Genomic DNA, 19,951 nt, shown 5'->3' on the forward strand with positions numbered 1-19,951 from the left:
AACTAAAAACGGTTTGCATGTATTATATTTCCAGTGTACAGTGATGTAACAACAGAAAAAGGAACGCTGGTTAATTCTGTTACACCGCATCCTGATTATCCTGATTTGGAACACCCTATTCATGTCACCTGGAACAAGGGAAAGACTTTAAGTAGCTGGACAGATGGTACCAGTAAGTTGACAGTCTTTTCTAATGGATCTGTAGCATTTTATAATGCAGAGAAAGAGGATGAGGGACAATATACAGTGATTGGGCATAACAGAACTGGAAATCAATACTACCAAATGGGTGCGTCTAGACTGGCAAGAATTTTGCACAAAAGCACAGAGCAAAAGTTAAAAGGAGGACATTTTAATTTGCCTGGGCACTCAAAACATGGATTTAAAAGTAGCCATTCTTCTACAAAGTGATTTCACAAGCCAATTAAAGAGCAAAAGTGCAGAATTGACCTCCATATCCAAATTTGACAGTTTCCCTGGCCCTGAACAAAGACATTAACAGGATGGTCCATTGTAAAACCAGGCTTCCTGACATTTAACTCCTCATTGCCATCAAAAGCTAAGTATGGGGCACTTCCAGTCCATTCAACTAGCCTCATTAGCTCCGTCACTAAAATTGACAGGTACTTTTTTATTCTCCTTTGGTCCTTAGATCCTGCTACAATAAACATAATAATAATAGTATGGTCTAAGTATATTTCTTGCATAAACAGGTTGTGCACATTTCTGTGGGTCCCCGTTCCCAAAACAAGTGCAACTAAATAATGATTTCTGGAAAAGACTTTGGTCATCGAAATAGGCCTTCCCATGATTTCAAAGAAATTATTCACAGACTTAAATAACTACAGTTTCTCTATTAAAAGCCATCCATTGGTAGACTAGATCCATTATCACAGTACTGAAAATTTAACTTAGGAAACTGTAAAATATCTTCTAGTTAAGAAAAAGATTTTAAAAGCAAAGCTATAGAATGCCATGCAGCGTGCAATCACTCTGACTGTAAACTGTACATTCTGTAAACAAATGTTCTCATGCACATCTATACTTTCTTCATTATCAGAGACCACCAAAGGAATGCATACTGTCAGAGGAGCTTTGTATGACTGTCTTATGCTTGATCTGCACAACTGCCCAAACATGAGTATTGATGTTGCCTGGAAGAAAGACAATAGGCCAGTGGCCAAAATGAAAGGTCAACGTGTAAAAGTCTATGGAAAATACAACCAGAGATTTCATGCCTTTCCCAATGGCAGTTTGAGTCTTTGTCCCATGCAGCCAGAAGATGAGGGCCAGTACACTGCAGAAGTGTTCAGTCATGATGGGACACACTTGTGCCATCAAACAATTCAACTAGAGTATAGCGGTAAGTGTCTGTCCACTCTGCAAAGCCTGTCAGGACCTGTAGATTATATCAATAACATGCAAATTTGGACGAGTAGTTTTAGTAGGTATCAGTTTATTGTTCAGGTCAGTGACCCCTATCTGTAGCTGAAAACTGGTCTGAAAATGTCATTTAATGAACATAGTTTTTATGGAGGGTTACTATACCCAGAAAAAATGTTACCACATTCCAGAACTGCATTCCTGGTCTTTAGCCCCATGTGATCTCACACCGTGTTATTAACCAGAAACAGCAGAAAGTCCATCTGTTGGTAGAGATGGGAGACCTACAGAAGATAAATTAAGAAACACACACTTTTATAACCAAATTTGAACCAAAACATTTTAGGGACTCTAATGTACTCTTTTCCCTTCTGACATCCAGTCTGCATTGGAGCCAGAACTGCTCAGATTCACATGGGAGGGGTTGGTGTTATGATTTACTGTCGAGGCCTTAAAACAGAAGTTCAGGGCCTTCCAATAGAGAGCTTTCTAATGAGTGTTTCAGGTAAGTCTTCAGACCCCAAAGACTTGTCTAACATTTGGCTGATCCTCAAATACAGGAAGATATCCAAACATGTGGATGCTTATCAAAACCAAAACCAAACTCCAAACCTTCCTTGGTTGCTCCTACAAGACCAAACTAGACTAGGAAGTAGAAGAGTTCTGTGTACCCAAGTATTTATTGGTGTGAACGTTGGGTTTTGTTTTTGCCCAACTTCTGCCAATAAGTATTTTAAATGTTGAAATGTGGTCTCAATTGTACATGCATTTAAGAAAGTTCTGTCTAGTTTAGTTCTTTTATTCCTTGCTCTGCTATAGTTTGATCTTGCAAGGTAAAGAGATGCAGGCCACCTTCAAATCATCTCCTTATTTGCATAGGAGAGCATCAAGAGCTCCATGAACTGGACCTTGGCCAGGTGCTTGCGGGGCCACGTTTTTCATGAAATGCTGACTTTTGAAGAAATGATAATTGAAGCCAAGACTGCTCAGAAACATTCAAATTTCACACCACATTTTATAATATAATTCTAAGTAGTCAGTTCAAAATGTGCAGTCTGCTTTCTCTAAATTGTCTCAGCTGTTTTGATTGGATATTATTGCCACATTTTGACCTGAATACCTAGTCAGAGTTTGGGGCCCTGTGAGTATTGCAGCTCGGAGTAGGAATTGGTGATGGTGCAGAATTTCTTTGATGTAGTTTTGTTTATTTAGAAAAGAATGTACAAACTCTTGTGACTCTGAATGCAGAGGAAATCATATAGTGGAAAACATCATCCTGTGCTCACAACACTAAGCAAGCTCTTCTGGTCATCTGCTGGCAGACCCTCGGAGAACCCAGAGTCTGTCAGAAGAGGAGCCGTCCTCCCCTGGTCCAGTGAACACTCTCATTCAGGAATGGTCAGATTCCAAGGGTGCCACACTAGGGAGGTCTAACCTGTAAGAAATCCATTTATTATAATAAATTCTATTGTATATTTAATTTTGGAAAGAGTACTGCAATGAATTGATAGGTGTCAGAGTTTATATTTCTGAGTTAATATTTTTGTACGTTTCCAGAAGACAAAAATAACATGACTAGTATTAGCTGCTGAATATTCTTTACACTTGGTATCAGGATATACTGGTTGTGGCATCTTTTCTTCGATGGATCATAAAGCACTTGAAAAACATTACTTAATTAAGTATTATGAGGACGCTAAAAGAGAACAAAAATTTCAAACCATTGAGAGATGGGGAAATTGTAGCTTTAAGAAGGAAAGTGATTTGCCCAAGATCATACATCAAGTTAGTGGCAGAGGTAGAAATAGGACCCAGGTATCCTGACTTCTGGTTACCTGCTCTAGCCATGGGCATACATTTCTGTCTCACCATTTAGAAACCTGCATCCTCTATTTCAGTATGAGGTCCAGAAACAGACAGTATTATGTAACTAAAAACGGTTTGCATGTATTATATTTCCAGTGCACAGTGATGTAACAACAGAAAAAGGGACACCGGTTAATTCTGTTACACCGCATCCTGATTATCCTGACTTGGAACACCCTGTTCACGTTACTTGGAACAAGGGAAAGACTTCAAGTAGCAGCTGGACAGATCATACCAGTAAGTTTACTGTGTTTTCTAATGGAATGTTAGCATTTTACAATACAAAGAAGGAAGATGAGGGACAATATACAGTGAATATGCCTAAGATAAGTGGAAATCCTGGCTACTGAAGGGAGAGGATTTGGTCCTCTTTGAGGCTGTGTTTCTGGGTGCTGCCACTGGCCTTAAAGCTAAGTCCTCCTAGGGCTGATCTCATTTGGTGTCTGTGTTGCTCTGCTGGAGGGCTGTTACCTCAATTCTGTGCCTTGGCTGGGGAAAACCAGAGCTTCTGGCCCAGCAGAACAGGGTGGTAGGCTGCCCAAGAAGGCAGGTTGGTGGGCTCAATGACATGACCAGCACATCAGAGGACAATCATAAGGGGAACTTTGTGATTCAACCCATCACAGTATAATCCTAATATCTTACACTGGTAGGGATGCATGATGCAGACCCACCAAAGTTTGTTATGGCATATGTTTTTCTACATATTATCATATGCTCCTCACTTTAGTGTCTACTAGTTTTGAATTTATTTGTTCTCAAGAGTGACCCAAGATTCTGAGATGCTCTCAAAGATTGTATTTAGTGGTCATTCATAGGAACCCCCCGTTAGGCTAAGGCAGGCCTACACAACTCGGAAAGCGGTGAGAGCCATACTACTCCAAAGAAAACAGCTGCGGGCCACAAATAGAGTTGCCAGATGCTCTCCCAAAAAATACCGAACACGCGGGTTAAAAATGTTTGTTGAGCACAACCCCTCCCCCCCAAAAAAAACCCCACGCGTGTTGAGCATACAAAAAACACCCCGCACTGTCCCGCTTTAGCACGCAACCACAGATTTTGTTGAAAGCTCAAGATTTTGTTGAATAAATTCACACACAAGGGAAAGACTCAAGGTCACACACAAAGAGAAGAAATATCTCATGGCGCAAAATTTGTTCCCTCTAATACAATTTATAATATCATCGGGGTGTAGATTTTACCAGCTGGCAAGCTGTGTCAGGGTGGGGCTGCCTCGCGGTAGCGAGGGCAACCCGCCCTGCACTCCAACAGCGCCGACCCCCGTGCTGCACAGGGAGCATGGCATTCTGACAGCAGTCTGCGCCGTGCAAGCGGCTGCCCAGCCGAGCGGCGTGCAGGGGAGCCGAGTCCTGTGACGGGAGCCGGAAGCGGGGGCGGGGCCGCATGCGGGCGTAGGGCAGGGCCAGAGCATGCATGCATCCCTGATATCAGGGGGAGAGGCGCCGGCACAAGAGAGCACCGCATTCAAAAAGGAGTAGAGGAGAGCGGAAGAGAGGAGGGAGGAAATATTATTTCCGAAAGTCGTCACGGGCTGCACAGTGAGCCACTTTGGGGCTGTATGTTGTACAGGCCTGGGCTAAGGTTTCCAAAGCTAAGAGCCTAAAGTCAGTCTCCTAAAATCTTTACTTAAACTCTGAAATAAGCAAATTGTTTTTCAGAAGTGCTGACTACTCATCAGCTCCCATTGAAATCTGCTGGGTGCTTAGAGCAATGATTTAGAGTGAACTTTGTTTTTGAAACAAATTGGTCTGTTTTTAAAAATCTTTGCTTTACTGTTTATAGATGATGTTTTAGAATGTGCCAGCCTGTGCCATGAGAAGTGTAAAAATCAGTGAAATATTTAGTTTTTATTTTAAATTGTGTTTTGGATAAGCAGCAGTTAGAATCTTGCAGGCACAGTAGACAACTGTATCTCCTCTGTCAGAAGAGATGTTCTCTGTTGGCCATCTCAACTTTAAGGTTGCGTGGCACAAAGTGGCCTTAGCAGACTAGGGAATCTGACCAAATGACCTAACTCTCATTATGACATTCTCCTTCTGTGTTGCAGTTACAGTGAGAATGACCCTGCTGTCCTTAGGGCAGGGAGAAGCGAGAGGAGAAGTTGGTAATTTTTATACAACAGGTGAGTGGACAGATAAATGAGGGATTTTAGACCCTTAGGCCAAGTCTACATTGGCAAGTTATAGTGCAGTAAATTAGCTCTCAGCACTGTAACTCCTGAAGTGTCCAGTTTGGCAAGGCATTTAGTGTACAGAAACTCCACTATTGCTGCACTCTAGGTCAGCCACCTCGACAAGAGGCATAGAGCTTGCTGCACAAGGGATACAGCTCTGGGGTGCTAATGTGGAAACTTCAATTTTTTGCGCATTGTGACAGGCCTCGGCTACTGAGGGGGGCCAACAGACATGCAGGGTCCCTGGACAAGATGTGTGTGTGTGAGTGGGTGGGGTGGCTCTGTAGTCCCAAAAGAGGTGGGGGTGGGACAGGGTAGCCAAATTGCAGGAATCCATCCCCAGATGCATCATAAATATCAGGACCTTCATTGGTTTGGAAAATGTTTAACTCTGAGTCTGTACGGGGCTAGCACAATGGAGCCTTAGTCTCATTTGGTTTGTAGGTGTTGCCATAATAAACATAATAATAGTATGGTCCAGGTATGTTTCTTCTGTAAACAGGCTGTTCCCAAAACAAGTGCAAGTAAATAATAATATCTTTAAATGGCTTTGATCAAAGAAATAGGCCTTCCCACGATTCCAAGAAAGTTATTCATAGATTTAAATAACTACAGTTTCTCTATCAAAATCAAGCCATTGGTAAACAGGTTTCATTATCACAGCACGGCTACTTAACCTGGGAAACTGTCTGTAAAATATCTTCAAACTAAGAAAAAGATTTTAAAAGCAAAGGTATAGAATGTTATGCAGCATGTAAACACCCTCCCTGTAAAATGTACATTTTGTAAGCAAATGTTCTCATGCACGCCTATTCTTTATTTTCAGGGACCACCAAAGGAATGCAAACTGTCAGAGGAACTGCAAATGACTGTCTTATGCTTGATCTGCACAACTGCCCAAACAGGAGTATTGATGTTACCTGGAAGAAAGACAATATGCTAGTGGCCAAAATGAAAGGTCAACTAATAAAGGGTTATGGAACATCCAGCAAGAGATTTCGTGCTTTCCCCAATGGCAGTTTGAGTCTTTGTCCCATGCAGCCAGATGATGAGGGCCAGTACACCGCAGAGGTATTCAGTCGTGATGGGACACACTTGTGCCATCAAACAATTCAACTAGAGTATAGCGGTAAGTATCTGCCCACTTTGCAATGCCTGTCAGGACCCATAGAGTATATTAATAACATGCAAATATAGAAGAATAGTTTTAATAGGCATCAGTTTATTGTTCAGGTCAGTGACCTCTATCTGTAGTTGGAGAACTGATCTGAAAATGTCATTCAATGAACGTAGTTTTTGTGGTGGATTACTATACCCAGAAGAAATGTTCCTGCATTCCGGAACTGCATTCCTAGTCGTCAGCCCCATGTGATCTCACACCGCGTTATTAACCAGAAACAGCAGAAAGTTTTGGCAGAGATGGAAAACATACTGCTGATCAGTGGTGGGAAAAGTACCCAAAAAAGTTACTTATGTAAAAGTACAGCTACTTTGAAATAATGTAATTAAGTAAAAGTCAAAGTATCCTTCTGAAAAACTACTTGAGTACAATTAAGATGCGATACTTTTGTATTTTACTCAAGTATCCAGAAGTAAAAAGTAGCTGTCCTATGGATATCTATGGTTAACCACCCAAGTTATCATAGGGCACGATTATTTTTCACACACATTTTTTACATGCACACGCACAAACATATCTAATGTGTGTGTGTGTGTGTGTGTGTGTGTGCACACTTATAAGTGTATGTATGTGTGTGTATGTATTATATACTATATACATACATACTATGCATATATATTTCAAATCTGGAATTTAAATGTAGTCGCAGTCTTCATTTTATAAAGCTAAAGAGTGACCAAATTAAATACAGGAGTCAAATTACATGAATGTATTTATTTTGTCCACCTTCACATTGTAATGATTAATTGCAAAAAATGCTTGTTCAATTTTAGAAGCAGTTGATTTTCAAAATGATCAGAGTCAAGCCTTGTTCTTCTAGGACAAAACATGAATCCAGCAACACTGAAGAGTCTCTCACATGCATAGATGTGTTGGCCTTGATCTACATCTCCCTAATTGTAGGAAAGGACTGCAGCAGATACATGGTGTCTGCTGATCAGGCTAAATAACCATCAAGTGGCCTTTCAGTTTCATTTGTTCAAGAGGACTTAATTGAAGCAAAGGTCTGCTGCAATCTTTTCCTACAATTAGGGAGATGTGCATCAGGGCCAACACACCTCTGCCTGCAATATGATATTTTCTGTCTTATCTATTCCTTTCCTAATGTTCCCCAATATTCTGTTAGGTTTTTAGACTGTCATTTCACATTGAGCAGGTGTTTTCAGGGAACTATCCACAATGATTCCAAGATTTTTTTCTTGAGTGGTAACAGCTATTTTAGATCCCATCATTTTTGTGTGCATAGTTGGGATTATATTTGTCCATGTTCCATACTTTGCACTTATCAACATTAAATTCCATCTGCTATTGTGTTGCCCAAATATTTAGTTTTGTGAGATCCCGTTGTAACTCTTTGTAGTTAGTTTTGCACTTAATTATTTTGAGTAATTTTGTAGTATCTTCAAAGTTTGCCATCTCACTATTCTTTACAAGAACATTTAAAAGTTTAACAGTACTGGTCCAAATAAAATGCAAATCTCAGCAGCACAACACTCATTGGGACTCCTTTCCCCCTTCCCTAGTTGGCAATGTTTTCATAATGATCTAATGATTCCTTAATTACTTGAATGACCAGTAATTCTTAATCACCCTGTCTCCCTTTGTTTAAAAACAAACAAACAAACAAACAAAAAACACACCTCCCTGCCCCAAAGGCAAAGCTGCAAGGGCTGAAACTCTATTGCAGTTAAAGCTGCCTTTGGAGCCAGGGCATGTAGCTTTAAGCAGAGCTTAAGTATGAAATCCAGGGGTTCAAATTTGGTACTTAGTCGTCCCCCTGCCTCTCTCCCCCGCCCATGGCACCCATGTGCATGCGGCTGTGCTTGTGCAACTGTCAATGGGGTGATGAAAATAGTGAGTAACTAAATGCTTCTGGAAATGGTAGTGGGGTAAAAAGTACAATATTTTCTAAAAAAAAAAAAAAATCCTACTTGAGTAAAAGTTGAAGTATCACAAAAATAAATTACTTTACTCAAGTACAAATAACAAAAAATGTACTTGAGTACTGTAACAAAATATTTTTACTTAAATACTTTTTATTCAAGAAGAACTCTTTAGTCTGCCTGGACACTCATTAATGGATCTCCAAGTCACTGTTTTGTTTCAGGCCAATTCCACAAGCCAAATATACAGAGAAGGGCTGGAACTTAACTTCATTCACAAGTTTAATTCTTATGAAAATGGTATGAATAGGGACATCAGCTGGCTGGCACACTACCATCCACATCCTAATGACTTAACCAACCAACCAATCAATGGAGGGGCTAATTGTTCTTATCAGCCTCTTGTAACTATTTGAATCATCTACTCACTGTCTCTCTTTTTTCCCCTCCCCCCCATTTCCTTATTCATTTTTGGATCTAGACTTCTAATACTCCTGCCATCTGAAGAAGTGGGCTGTGCCCACAAAAGCTCATGATACCATCTATATGTTTTGCTACACTTTAAGGTGTTACTAGACTGTTCTTTTTAAATTTATTTCTATTTAGTTACTTTCCACCTCTGCTGCAGATAAATTAAAAAACACAACATTTTGTAACCAAATTTGACCCAAAGCATTTTAGGAATTCTAGTGTATTAGGACAGGTTTATTTTAATATTTTTGGTGGAGAGGAACTATATTAGCCCACATTAAATAGGTCTCTGTTCCCATGGTAAACTAGAAAGGGCTAACCAAGAACCAGCAGGAACTTGCTAGAATCAGTCAGGGCAATCTGGCCAACTGATACACCTGGATCCAATTTGGAAATTCCCAGAGTCTAGTGAGTCAGACTAGTCAGAACATCAGGGGCCAATTCAGAACCAGTTGAGACTGGTTAAAGGAAACTCCTCTAGTGTTAGCTCAACTTGTGTGAGGAAGGAACTGATGAAAGTGTTGTGGAGGGTGTGGGAGATGAAAGTGTAAGCAGATACCAGGAGGAAGAACTTCCAGTTAGGAAGGTGCTGGGGAAGGCTGTGGGAAAGTGGTCCAGGGATTTGTAGTTGTCATGCAACTGTTATCAGGAACATTGTAGACTGATGCTATTGCTCGGTCCCTAGGATGGAACCTAGAGTAGAGGTGGCCTGGGTTCCCCCCATCTCCCCATTTCAGTACTATAAAGATTGGTTTTGTTACAAGGGTTTGTCCTACTGTGTACCACTGGGAGGGGCATAAAGACTATGAAGTTTGGTTTCTTCTCTTTTCCCCATGCTGGCCAATTATGAGAATTGCTCATCAAACAGCAAGCCAGTATCTAAATTATGGCCTACTGTGAGCCTCTGAGGCAAGTATTCTGCCTGAAAGCACAGAACCCACCAAGGTTAAGGAGGAGCTCTGTCACAAAGAGTAAACTGAAATATGCAGGAGCAGAGTTCAGTTTACACAAGTTTAAATGGTGTAAACGTTGGGTATTGTTTTTGCCCAACTTCTGCCAATAATCTTTTAAATGTTGAAATGCAGTCCAACTGTACATTCATTTAAGAAAGTTCTGTCTACTCTAGTTCCCTTTTTATTCCTTGCCCTGCTGTGCTTTGATCCTGTAGGCTAAATAGATGCAAGCCACCTTCAAATCATCGTCTTAACTGCATAGGAAAGCATCAAGAACCGCATGAACCTGAACCACCTTGGCCAGGTGTTAGGGAGCTTTGTTTTTCATGAAATGCTGACTTTTGGATGAGAGATTAAAAAATGAAGCCAAGATTATTCAGAAACATTGAAATTCTATGCCATATCTTGTAAGAGAAGGGGCATTAGTTACAATTAATCTGGTCAAACTGTGTAGTCTGCCTTCTCTAAATTCTCTCAGCTATTTTGATTGGATATTATTGCCATGTTTTTACATACATACCTAGTGAAAGTGTGGGGCTCTGTGTGCGTTGCAGCTGGAAGTAGGAATTGATGATGGTCTAACATTTTTTTTGATTCTCTTATTCACAGAGAATGTTCAAAATTTTGTGCCTCTGTATGCAGAGGAAATCAAACAGTGGGAAACATCATCATTTGCTCACAACATCAAACAAACTCTTTTCAATTGCACCCAGACCCAAACACTTGACCCAGGTTTATTGCAGGGTTTGTTATACACTTACAGCTGCTCCTTGAACGTGCATCTTTCACTTCATCTTTTCATATCTGATCATAATTTTCTGTGAGATCTTTCTTCGCATGTGCACACACACACACTCCTATCTGTGATCATACTCAGCCTGAAGTTCACACACATCATTTGTCTTAGGCCATGCCCACACGACAGGGGAAAGTTGGTTTAAGGTATGCAATTCCAGGTGTGTAAAAAAAATATAGCTAGAGTTGAGGTACCTTAAGCCAAGTTTCAGGGCTATCCTCACAGTGGGAGGTCAATGGGAGAAATGCTTCCATTGACTTCCCTTATTCCTCGTGAGGAGTGGGAGTTCTGCTGCCGATGGGAGCACCCTCAATGTTTGATTTAGCAGGTCTTTACTAGACCCTCTAAATCGAATCCTGGAAGATCGACCACCACACCGTCAATCTTCCCACAAGTGGAGAGGTGGCCTGAAGTGGGATTTATTTGTCTGGTTATGTTAATTGATGGGTGAATTCACATTGGTTGATCTAAATGGAATTTGACCTCAACTTATAAATAAGTTTCACCCAGTTTCTAAGAACATAGTATTGTTCATCATTTGTTCTTCTAAACTGTTGTTCAATGTGATAGTGTGTGGTGTTTCAAGTGTTTGCTCTCAATGTAGTGTATAAACTACTTTATGACCATTTGGCATGGAAAAGATATAATAAATATGCAGGAAAACAATATTTTTATTGTAAGTCCATATTTACAAAACTGAGTTTAATAAGCATAGTCTTTAGGATTTTACTTCAGGAGATCTTCAGCCTTACTTTTTGAAAAGATACCACAGAAAAGAAATCACTCAGAGTTAAAAGGGACTCTAAGAAACACTCCCTTAAATTTAGCAGTGTTGACTTTTCTTCCTCAGGACATAAAACAGTATCCATTCAAAAAGTAATGGGAGTTGTCGGTGACTCCCTGTTCCTACATCTAGCAGCGATGGATTGGAATGAGCTGGTCCAGATAAAATGGAGAAAGGGCAACTTGTTGGTTGCTGAGTTAAATTACTCTCAGTCGGAGTCCCATGCGAGATACAACAATAGAGCTGAGATCCTACCTAACGGCACGCTCAGACTGGACAGGATTCAAAAAAGTGATTGTGGACGGTATTCAGTAGAAGTGCAAGACAGAGATGGGAAGACTATATACCAGAGAATGATTCATGTGAACATGGGTGCGTATCTCTCAATTTAAATATTAGCAAAAAGGGGGAAGTGTTAGTAGACTAGCTACTTTTAAACACTATTTTATCCCTCAGAGTTAAATACTGCAAAAACACTCATTCCAGGTTCAAAATGTGAGCACAGAAGAACTATGTCAGAGCCATTCCATAGCTAATTAACAAATAATCGATTAACACATTAAGGAAACACAGGCAAGAGCTGTGTTAAAAATTTTCAGCTGAAGCATTCTTGGTGAAAAGTGAAGATCTAACAATACCGTGACGTTTTAAGAATTTGTGGTGATTTTGCAGAATTATTTCTCTCTGAAAATGTTAAATTCTGAAAAAATTGGAAAGGTGTTTTTTCAAAATTTTTGAAACAAAATATTTTGATTTTTTTCTTTAAACAACTTTTTATTTTGACATTTCTCTTAGTTTTATTTGTGAAATATGAAAAACATTTTTTTTATCTCCAAATTGTAATAAAATGTTTTGGTTTTGGTCAAACTTAACCATGCAAATTTTACTTACAATATTTTTCTGACATTTCAGTGTACTGAAAATTCCAAAACTTTTCTTTTTGAGTTGACTGAAAAGAAAGCTTTCATTTTGATTTTTCAGCACTGAAATATCTTTTATACCAATATAATAGTGCCCACAAAAGTGGGGGCTGGAGCATTGTACTGATAAAGTTAAAATTGTACACATTTAGTGAATGGAAGAGGAGATGATAGAATTTTTACACTAAACTGGACCAGAGAAAAAGGAAATATTGCTTTAGAGCTCTTCCTTATTATTTTTTTCTAAAATCATTAGTTGTCTTATCACCCAAGAAAAACTAAGTATAGTTCATTAATATGAAAAGGAATTCAGACTATGCTTTCTCCCACCTTTGTTTTAATGCCATCAGAACCTGTGGTTGGAATGCAGTGTGCAACTCAGGGGTGGCAGGTTTGTAGAATTTTTGGTTGTGCCCATGCCAGAATTGATCTATCCCCCTCTTCACCTGCCTAAGGCTCTGGAATGGAGTTTGAGTGAAGACTCTGAAAGGGAGTTTAGGTGAAGAAGGGAGTGTGGATTGCAAATTTGGGGAGGGAGTTGGGATGCAGGGTGCAGGATCTAGGTGGGGGCAGATGTTGGAGTGCAGGAAACTGTACTGGGTGCAGGCTCTGGGAGGGGGTTTGGATATGGGGCAAGTGAGGGGTTGGGCTCTGCTAGTTTCAGTGTGGGCTCCAGGATGAGCCAGGGGGCAGGAGTGTGGAAGGAGGCGAGGAGTGTGGTGCTTACCTGGGGTGGCTCTCATAAGTGATGCTCACCCCCCTCTGGCAGCAGCTCCAAGGATGGAAGTGGGGTGTCAGGGAATCTTCATGCACCACTTCCCACAGGCACTGCTCCTGCAGCTCCCATTGGCTGCAGGGTGTGTGGGATGGGGCTAATGCACAGAAAACCCTCCCATCCATTCAGGGGGCAGCAACCTCTTCTGGATTTGAAAGCAGCATGGAGCGGGCCATCAGGAAACTGCTTTAGCTCTAAACCATCTCCATGAGAAGTGTAAACCTTGCTGTGTTCCATATACCGTGCTGGGTTCCAGTGTGGACACTGGGGTCTAGTACTATCTTGTGACTGGTCTCCAGCACTCTTGCCACCATGCCTGTTCTTGCCTCTCTGGATCATCTCTTTGGACTACCCTGCTCTTAGGTAACCAACCCTCAGACCTGCCCTTTGCAATCTTTTTGAAATGTGAAAGTCCCCATTCTGTTTGCTCAGTGATGCATGATGTGTTCTCAGTGGCTCAGAACACCATGGTAGGGGGCGCATATTAGAAATAACTTTTTGCAAAACAGCCCTGCACGCTTCCATCAACATGAGTTCAGTGGTCGACTTTCCCATTCCAAACTGATTGGCAACCGAGCCAACCCTCTGGCGTAGCAAGTTTTCACAGTGCAATTGCCATGCGCTTCTTCACTGGCAGGGCAGTTCTCATTGGCGTGTCCTTTTGCTGTAGGGTGAGGGTGAGCTCAGCACACAGTCCCAAGAAAGTGGCCTTCTTCATTCGAAAGTTCTGCAGCCACTGCTCATCATCCCAGGCTTGCATGATGATGTAATCCCATCACTCAGTGCTCATTTCCCAAGCCCAAGAGCAATGTTCCATTGTGGTTAGCACCTCTGGGAATGCTACAAGAAATCTCATGGCCTACGTATTCTGCATGGACTCCTCACGGTCCCATTATCAGTTCGGGAATAATTTGACTGCCATTTGTGATGACGTGTTAGTGAGACCTATGAGCATTTTCATCAACAGCTGGGAATTAATTCCTGCAGACCGAGGAGGCAGAGAATGCAGCAAAGAAGCTGCTGAAAAATGCCATCAACTGGTAGATAGAGGTGCAGGGGTTGCTGGGATGTGAAGCAATGCATCACAAGGCACTGGGACAGGATCCAAGCTGCCTCTCCCCTCCTCACAAACCTCTGTGGCAGAAGAGAATGAGGTGCTCAGTAGCATAGCTGCTTAGAGCGCACAGCTCTGAAAGCTGCTGCAGTGCCACAAGTGTGCTCGCACTAATGCGTTGGTGGCTGACCGTATGGATACCCAACAGCGTTTACACTGCTGTGTTCTGTGAGCAATAGACATGGCCAGAGAGTCACTTTTCTGATTCAACTTCATTTGAAGGAAAGTCAGAAAAACAGAAAAAATAAAGAAAGCCTTGTACAGTTGGTTAATGTATGCTCTTTTTCTATTGTATGAGTGGAAATTACAGAAAGAACCATGTATAATTCTATTATTATAGAGCAGCGGGCATTTTAATTCACTACATTTTCACATTGTATTCTCGTTTTAGAATCAGAAGAAGAAATGACGGCCTCAACAGCTGATCCACATTTACTGTTACTCACCATAGTGGGAGTACATGTTGCTGTATTCATTGTTGTGTTGGGTTCACTGACATGGCATTTAAAAAAATGCAAACACAGAACAGGTAAGGATTCCTTCTTCAACCCAGTAACAGGATGGGGTAAACCATTGTCACGAAAAATCATTAGGACAGTCCACCTTGTATAGTGATTCCTAATGATTTTTGGCTTGCTGTTTAGCAGGCTAAGGGCCAGATTTTTAAAGTGTTTAGTTGCTTAACTTCCATTGATTTTCAGTGGTAATTAGGTGCCTAAATGACTAAAAATCTGGCCTAAGACCTTAACTGTACCAGGAAACAGCTCATACCCAGTCAATAAGGCTGTGGAATTTGGTCTGCTTCAAAAAGCAATCTGTCATGAGACTAGGCCTGGAAGAATGTAATGTCCTGAGAGAGAATTTGGCCACAGTACCATTATGATACCATTCTGACTTTGTTAGAAGGATTTATAAAACTCCAAGGTGCCCAGAGCCTCCACTTTCATGTCTCATTCCAAAGTTGTATCTCAAGCAGAAGACTATCCCTGGCCCTGGCCTGAGGTGCCACCTGGGAACTGTCTACATTACAGAACATTCCCATGTTAGGGCACAGTTATGAAGAGCTGAGTTTGCTGAGCTGATGCTGAACAGAGAGCGTAAACTCAGACAAATGACATTCAGTGACGAGTGGGAGAAGCGCCAGTATTTAATTCCCGCTGGTTAACACAGGACTGAATAGGATTTGTTCTGATCTACCCTGACCTCTAAGTTGTCATCAGCATTGTGTCAACTAACTCTGGCCTTCCAAACCTTATTCAGCCATCATAACACTCTGCAATGGGGTCGTAGCCCTGCTGAGTCGCCAGTCCCCTCTGCTTCATCTGAGTTTAGACAGGAGTTCTCCTGCCCAAGTACAGACAGACCATCTTTTATCTTGTGAGTTTTGAGAAGTGCATTGTCTTGTGTGGCTCTGCAGGGATGGGCGGGTTAAGCAAATGCCTCCACATCTGTGTGAAGGGAGATAACTTATTCTTTGTTTCCACACCCCTCTGCAGTAGATGGGAGGAGGTCCGAGTGTCCCAGAAAGACCTAGGCTTGGCAAGTCTCCCCATTCCCAGGAAACCAGTAGTCAGCTATTGACTGGATGTGCTTTGCAGCGCTGAGACAGGTGTGGTCCTGCAAACAGGCAGCATGAGAAGCAAGGAGAACACATGGTTCTTGCTGGCTGTGCGAGACAGGGAAGAGAGAGGAGGCCAATTAACCCCTGGGTCCTGTGCCTGACAGGCAGCTCACCCCAGTATAGACTACAGGAAGGGCAGAGTGGAGGAACAGAAATAGGAACAGAAGGTGAAAGCAGCATTATTACGATCTGTAAAAACAGCATATACATATTTTCAGAAGGATGCACCTCTGGGAAAGGCATGGAAAACAGATGTGGTCTTCTGAGTCCTGTTCCACTAGGAACAGGAGTAATTAAATGCAAAAGATGGACAAATAGTTTGGGAGTTTTTGAAATATCTCTGGGGAGGATGTGAGAATGAGGGGAAAAAATGGTCATCCTAAAAGGACAGGTAAACGGGCAGCAGCATGTGAGAAAAGAAGAGGGATGCAAAATGGAGAAAACAAAATGTCCCGTGTGGTAGAGTGGTCAGAAACAATAGGGGTATGTCTAGATCACATGGCTCCATCGACGGAGCTATGTATATGAGTTTACTAGACATAGGAAGATGAAGCGGTGATCTAAATATTCTCTGCTTTATTTACATCAAAATGGTGTATCCGGTGCTGCACCTTCTCACTGCTGCTCTGCGTCTGGCTGCTGTACTAGGGATCCCCGCAAGGGCCTGCCCAGGCTCCCCCTACTTCCAGCATCCTGTGTCCCCTCCTAGGACCCTGACATGGTGAACCAGGCTAGAAGGGCAGGATGAGCACAGACTCAGTGGGCCAGGCGTGGAGGCCAGTGGCTTCAGTGGGAATGGCTTGATGGTGCATACCATGGGGAGAGTGTCTTGGGAGTTGTCCCTGTTTGCCGGCCCTCATTAATAGCATGCTCCTGAGTGCATGGACACTTGTGCTTTTCCCTGAGTTCCAGTCCCATTTATTCCCCACTTATTCTTCATATTTTTACAGACTGTAAGGTCAAAAAGGGCCCATTAGATCACCTAATCTGACCTTATGTATGTCACAGGCCTTAGAATTTCATCCAGTTACACCTTTAATGAACCCAGTAGTGCTTCATTTCTCTCCTCCTCTTCTGCTCTGTTTAGCACCCTTCTCCCCTTCCCTTTGCTTTCCTGGCCCCCCTGCACACAATTAAAAAACTGGGTCTTGAAAAGGCTCATTGCACTGATAAGGAACATTCCTCTTACTTCAGAGGCAAGTCTGCTCTTGAAGATATATGCTGTGCACCTCACAGACAGCACCCCCATCATCATCGCAACTGCACAGACAGCTCCCCCAACCCCATCAGGAAGAATCCCAGGCAGCACAGATATTTTGCAGAAGAGTACAAAATGTTATTTCTAATATGTGTCCCCTGCTTTGGTGTTCAACTAACCATATATGGCTATTTGGCCGGTTGAGCATGGCTAGTTCGCTATAGCAGTAGCCACTATAGTGGCTGCTGCTTCAGAACTGGTTGGACACCACAGCCCTCGGAGCTATATACAGTGCCTTCCCTATGAGTGCAACTCAGTTCCAGCAGGTACAAACTGAACAGTGCAAAACTAAGAGAATCAACACATTTCTCAGGTTACTCAAGTGAGGTAACTGCATTTCACCAGTCCCTCTGCTGAAACACACTGTAAAAGCGGGTATTTAGGAGCACAGAGAATAGAACTCTGTGGAGCTCAGCTGTTCCACGTAGCAGGAAATGGCTGAATTGTTGGTTTCAGTTCCCATGGGTTCACATGCCCATGGATGTTGAGATCTACAGAACTGAAATCTGAAAGCAAAATTCTGATACTAGGCTCTGATGTACTGTATAGAGTTATTCATATTCAGAAATTGTGTATTTTAAACATAGATTGAGATCCTGAAAAATATTCCAAACGTGGATAGAGTTAGTTTAGGGTTGTGAGACTTTGGTGATGTCCAAGCTGAGATATATACCAATTTCCATTGACTTTATCAAGGTTGAGCCATGGTTTTAGGTCACACATGTGTCAGTAATGTAGAACATGAACCATGGGTTAGAAAAAAATAGGAGGAAATCAAATGAGGCTCCCAGACCTCCTCATATGAATCCCAAAAGAATGAGATGCAGCTGCTATTGAACTGAGCTGCCGCTAGCATTACTCAGTGTCTGGTATCATAGGAGTCGTTGCCTAGTAATCTAGTACCTCAGCACAGCTGGATTCATCCACCAGCCCCAGAAAATTACATTCTAAAAATAAAAGCTTTCCACTGGGGAATAATTTACTCAACAATTTTTAATCACGGCAGTGTGAAATGTTTGGAACCATGAATGAGTCTTTCCTGGCCAAAGCCCCTGTCTGTCCTCCTCAGGATGCTGTGGCTCAAATCTTGGCTTTATTTTTTTACCCCGTGAAAACATCTTTATCCAGCATGTAGTTGCTACTGAGGCAGGCGGGCATTTTAAAGCACCAAGAATGCTAAAGAGACTAAAGCAGCAACAGCTGCAAGCCTTTACCGAGCAACCTATGTCTTTAAATATCTCCACTTTTCAAGGTAAGCAAAGACAAAAGTGAACTCTAAAACCAAACCACATTTGAAACAGGAAAGCAGATTATTCAGCCTAACTGAGAAGTCTCCCTTGCCTCTGAAGCCCAGGGCTCTCTTAGGTGCGATTGCAGCATAATTGTGACGAGCTCTATTTCAAGTCTCGTGGGAGGCTGAATCTGCAGGCCGTGCAGTGCTGTAGGACTCAGTGCATAGTCTGTGCTCCAGGTGACTATATTTGGATAACACACGCATATGCTGTGTACAGTTACTCCAAAATTAACAATACCACAAGCCAAGGGTGTTCTCAGCCAATCAGAGCAACGGCCAATTTGATCTCTCTGCAACTCTTTGATGTCAACTGGTGCTGAAGCAGGCAGCAGTAAAACTGACTAGCACCCTGCTCCCAATCAGTAACTGTATAGGAAAGAAGTCGCTTCTAAAGGACAGCTCTGTGTTTTTTCAATAATAGTTGTTATTGAGAAATAATAGTTGCTTGTGTCTCAGCCACTTCATTGGCAAACAGTTTTTTCCACAAAAGAATTAATAGTGTGAAAGGCAGCGTGGGATAGTGGAGCAAACATGGTTCAAGAAGCAAGGGACTTCTGTATTCTAACCCTGAACTTCTTTTCTTTTTCTTTTTCTTTTCCCCATCCCTCCCTCTGTGCTATTTATTTGAAAACAGGACTCCTTAAACTCTATTCATCTAAAGAAGTGGATTGTGCCAACGAAAGCAAATGATACCATCTAGATTTTTGTTAGTCTCTAAACTGCTGCAAGACTATTTGTTTTTTAATTAAAAAAAAACCCTAATAGTTGGTTGTTAAGGTTTTACAGTTACAGACTAACATGGCTACCCCTCTGAAACTTTTGAACATGCAAGGCACCCCATTCAGCCATATGGAGTGGAAATCCATCAACTGCACAAGGAAATATGCACGGATCCAAACAGACATCATCTTCCTATTCAAGTGCAAATAGATGAACAACATACCTAATGGACTGAAGGTGAAAAACTCACTACAATCTATATATCCTACAGACTACAGCCAGAGATTACGCCACACTCTCTCAAAGAAACCGAGGAACTACCTAATCAGCATACTATACAACAAACAGAAGAAAATCAAGGAGGAGCTCTTAACATTAGAGACTCTCATAAAAAACCAAGCTTCTACATATACTTCGGGTACGTCTAGACTACAGGGTTTTGTTGACGGAAGTTTTGTCGACAGATACTGTCAACAAAACTTCTGTCAACATAGAGCGTCTAGACACATTCAGTTTTGTCGACAAAGTCTAGACTACAGGGTTTTGTCGACAAAGCACCTTGCTTTGTCGACAAAACCCTGTAGTCTAGACGCAACCCTACAGGCAATAACACCTTCTGTCGACAGAACTCTGTCGACAGAAGGTGTTATGCCTCGTAAAATGAGGTTTACCAGCGTCGACAAAACTGCTGAGTTCTGTCGACATTATGTCGACAGAACTCAGCGGTAGTGTAGACGCA

At 41.8% G+C, this 19,951-nt stretch overlaps 1 protein-coding gene across 1 annotated transcript; it reads left to right on the top strand.

The window, feature by feature from the left end:
• Window positions 1-1,066: 1,066 nt before the first annotated feature.
• On the top strand, window positions 1,067-19,369 carry LOC102455067 (papilin-like). Its single transcript, XM_089776217.1, has 7 exons — window positions 1,067-1,363; window positions 3,346-3,486; window positions 5,318-5,392; window positions 6,270-6,572; window positions 11,577-11,882; window positions 14,711-14,848; window positions 19,127-19,369. The coding sequence occupies exons 1-7, from the start codon at window positions 1,075-1,077 to the stop codon at window positions 19,180-19,182; spliced, it is 1,308 nt and encodes a 435-aa protein (XP_089632343.1). The 5' UTR covers window positions 1,067-1,074; the 3' UTR covers window positions 19,183-19,369.
• Window positions 19,370-19,951: the final 582 nt, after the last annotated feature.

Source organism: Pelodiscus sinensis, chromosome 1 (genome assembly GCF_052426305.1).
Source record: "Pelodiscus sinensis isolate ZL-2025 chromosome 1, ASM5242630v1, whole genome shotgun sequence".
NCBI classification, from domain to species: Eukaryota; Metazoa; Chordata; order Testudines; family Trionychidae; genus Pelodiscus; species Pelodiscus sinensis.